Source organism: Belonocnema kinseyi, chromosome 4 (assembly GCF_010883055.1).
Source record: "Belonocnema kinseyi isolate 2016_QV_RU_SX_M_011 chromosome 4, B_treatae_v1, whole genome shotgun sequence".
NCBI lineage: Eukaryota > Metazoa > Arthropoda > Insecta > Hymenoptera > Cynipidae > Belonocnema > Belonocnema kinseyi.
This window is the reverse complement of record NC_046660.1, coordinates 62,723,843-62,727,195: the sequence shown is the minus strand read 5'-3', so window position 1 is coordinate 62,727,195 and position 3,353 is coordinate 62,723,843. Positions and strand designations below refer to the sequence as shown.

The 3,353-nt window shown below is 27.5% G+C and overlaps 1 protein-coding gene across 1 annotated transcript in view; it reads left to right on the top strand.

Moving 5' to 3' along the window:
* The window catches only part of LOC117171326 (probable U3 small nucleolar RNA-associated protein 11), a 9,266-nt gene extending 5,913 nt beyond the window's left edge, over positions 1-3,353 (top strand). Inside the window, exon 2 of the mRNA XM_033358538.1 lies at positions 2,522-3,353. Coding sequence (XP_033214429.1) covers positions 2,542-3,303 — 762 coding nt within the window. The 5' untranslated portion in view covers positions 2,522-2,541 and the 3' untranslated portion in view covers positions 3,304-3,353. The remainder of the gene's footprint in view (positions 1-2,521) is intronic.

Genomic DNA, 3,353 nt, shown 5'->3' with positions numbered 1-3,353 from the left:
AAGTATTTTGTTGTGTAAAAAAATAAAAGTGTTAAACAATATTAAATTCTGTGTAGGAAATCTTCTGCGTAGAAAAAATTTTGTGTAGGAAAAATATAACAGTATTAAATTCTGTGTAGGAAACCTTTTTGCGCAGGAAAAATATGATCAGTATACTTTTGTACAATATATATTTGGTAGAAAAACATTGTGTAGGAACGGGTCAAACTAGAGTTCTGAGCCGGTTATATTACATTGAGAACGGTAACGAGAATGAGAATATTACTGAGAATATAACCGAGAATTTATGAGAATCTCAGAATTTATTTCAATTAATAGAAAATTGCATTTTTTCGTTAACTTTACAGTTTAAAATTCAACTCTTTTTTTGAAAGTTTCTCTTTTCTATTTTAAAGTTTATCTGCTTTAGCAGAAATTAAGATCTTTTTTTCATAAAAATGCAACTGTTTGGTTAAAAATTAAGCTAGTATACTATTTTTGTTTTTGAAAACTTTTCTATTTCGTAGAAAATTTACTTTTTGTTTAATATTTATATTTTGGTGTTGAAAAATAAACTGAAATATTTTTATTATTACAGATTCATCTGTTTTAGTACAAAATTGATCGTTTTTTGGATAAAAATGCAACTATTTGGTAGAGAATTGAACTATCTTGTTGAAAATTGATCCTTTTTGGTTGGAAAAATTCGTCTTTTTGGATTGAAAATTAAATTTTTTTCATAGAAACTTATTTTTTTGTTACAAAATTTCAATTTTTAATGTTAATGAGTTAACTGGAATCTTTTTTGGGTGAAAACGCAACTTTTTTGTAATATAAAATTCTTCTGGCTTAAGATAAATTTCATATTTTTTGATAAAAATGCAACTATTTGTTAGAGAATTCAACAATTTTGTTAAAACGACATCCTTTTTTGTTAAAAATTCGTCCTTTTGGATTGAAAATTCAAACTATTTTTTTGAAAATTTATCTTTTTGATTTAAAACTTCATCTGCTATATTATTTTTTTGTTAAAGATTTATGTTTTAACTTGAAAAGTTATCTCGTTGGTTAAAAGTTTAATTATCTTGTTGAAAATTAATATTTTTTAATTAAAAATTAAACTACTTGGGTCAAAGTTTTTCTGGTTGAAAATTTGACTGTTTAGTGGAAACTACATTTTTTTTTGTTTGGAATTCATTTTTTAACAGAAAATGTAACTTTTCCATTTTTTTAAGATTAATATTTTTTAGTCAAAAATGTCTTGGTTTTTTTTGTAAAAAAATATTTTTTAGTTTGAAATTTCTTTTTTTTCCTAAAAATGCATCAGTTTCATGGAAAATTAATTTTTTGTTGAACAGTCATATTATTTGTTTAAATATTAAATTTTTTAAATGATATTTGTCTTTGGTTTGAAGTTTCAATAATTTAGATACACTTTTATTTATTTATTGAGTGAAAAATCTTTATTTATTGGAAGTTCGTCATTTTGGTTTTTAAATTCTTTTCTTTTTTTTGTATAAATTTCATTCTTTTTTGATTAAAATATAAATTACGACAATTTGTTTTGACAATTTGTCTTTTTAGGTTGAATATTCAACTAATTCAATTATTTTGTTGAAGAGTTATCTTTTAATGTAGAAAAAACTTTCTTTTTTTGTTTGAAATAAATTAATACATTTGAAAAATTTTTAATTTGTATGTGAATCACTGTTTTATTGGGCTTATAAAATATTTTCTGGTAAAAATATCATAAGATTAAAATTCTGGTATTTGAATATTAATGATTTGAAATGGAAAATTAGTCAAAGAAAAATCAGAGAATTTTGAAAATGTCACGCGTCTAATTTTTTCGGGAGAAAGGTCTTCTTATTTTACTTCGTGGAATTTATTAAATAATGTGAGGCAATTGAATTTTGAGTCTACAATTTCCGTCTAACAGTGCTAAATAATTAATGAGCTAGTTCTTTGCCTATTTTAAATTCCTGAATATGTCTGAGCTAGAAAATAATTTATATTCAAACGTTGATATGACCTGAACAATAAATATATTGTTAAAAATCATAAATTTTTAAATTCTCTTAAATTATTTTAAATTCTCCTAAATTCTATCATATTCTCGGTTATACAACCTGAACTTATATTCTCCGAAAATTAGGAACTCTAGTTGAAGTGTCGGTCCACAAATGAAATTAGACCGATATCTATTAGAAAATGATGGAGTACACAAATAAAAACATTTAATTTGCAATAAAAAAATATTGAGCTAATTAAATAAGATAAAAAGTATCCTATCCTTTAAGTTGGACCAAATCACACTCAGTCTACAAAATTTCATTAAGATCGGTTAAGTAGTTTTGGAGTTTAGTGGAGACAAACATCGTGACATGGGATTTATATATATATAAGATAAAGATAGAAAACACTATTTTTTAATTCCTCATTCAAAATGCTCATAAATGCTCGTGAGAATCTGTTAACACCTCTTGTAATGATTTATTAAGAAGAATAAAAAAAGACTGATAAAAAATATATTTAATTTCAGATTAATAATAATTGTCAATCATGTCTTCGTGGAAGAAAGCTGCCAAAACTGGTCAGAAAACACATCGTGAACGCCATCAACCTGAGTCTCGAAAGCACTTGGGACTTTTAGAAAAGAAAAAGGATTATGTCGAAAGAGCAAAAGATTATCACTCGAAGCAGGACCAATTAAAGGTTCTGAGAAATCGAGTATTGAACAAAAATCCCGACGAGTTTTACTTCCATATGATAAATTCAAAAATCAGGGATGGAATTCATCGAGAAAAGGACAAACCCGAGGAGCACACACCTGATCAATTGCTTCTGATGGAAACTCAGGATTTAAAATACGTCGTCTACAAGAGGAATATGGAAGCGAAAAAAATCGAAAAACTGCAGAGTCAATTGCATTTAATCGATGCTGCTAATGAGACGAAAAATAAGCACATTTTCTTCGTGGAGGACGAAACGGAAGTGAAGAATTTCGACCTTGCCAAAAAACTCGACACGCATCCGGCGCTCTTGAGTAGAAGGACCAATCGGCCGAGGATAAGCAATTTGAAAAATATGAAACTACCGGATGTGAATGAGGAAATGCTGGCGAAAATTGAACAGCAAAAGCATATGGCTTATCGGGAATTGGATAAGAGGATTGAGCGGGAAAGGGAACTGACGATTGTTCAACAAAAACTTGAAATCAGGAGGGCTTTGAAGGACAGGAAGGTGACGAAACCGACGCATATTCGTCCGGCGACGAAACATTCAGCGCCTGTTTATAAGTGGAAATTCGAAAGGAAACGATGATTTAATCTCTGGATGTTTAAAGTTAATAAATTTTTTACTGGGTAAATTAA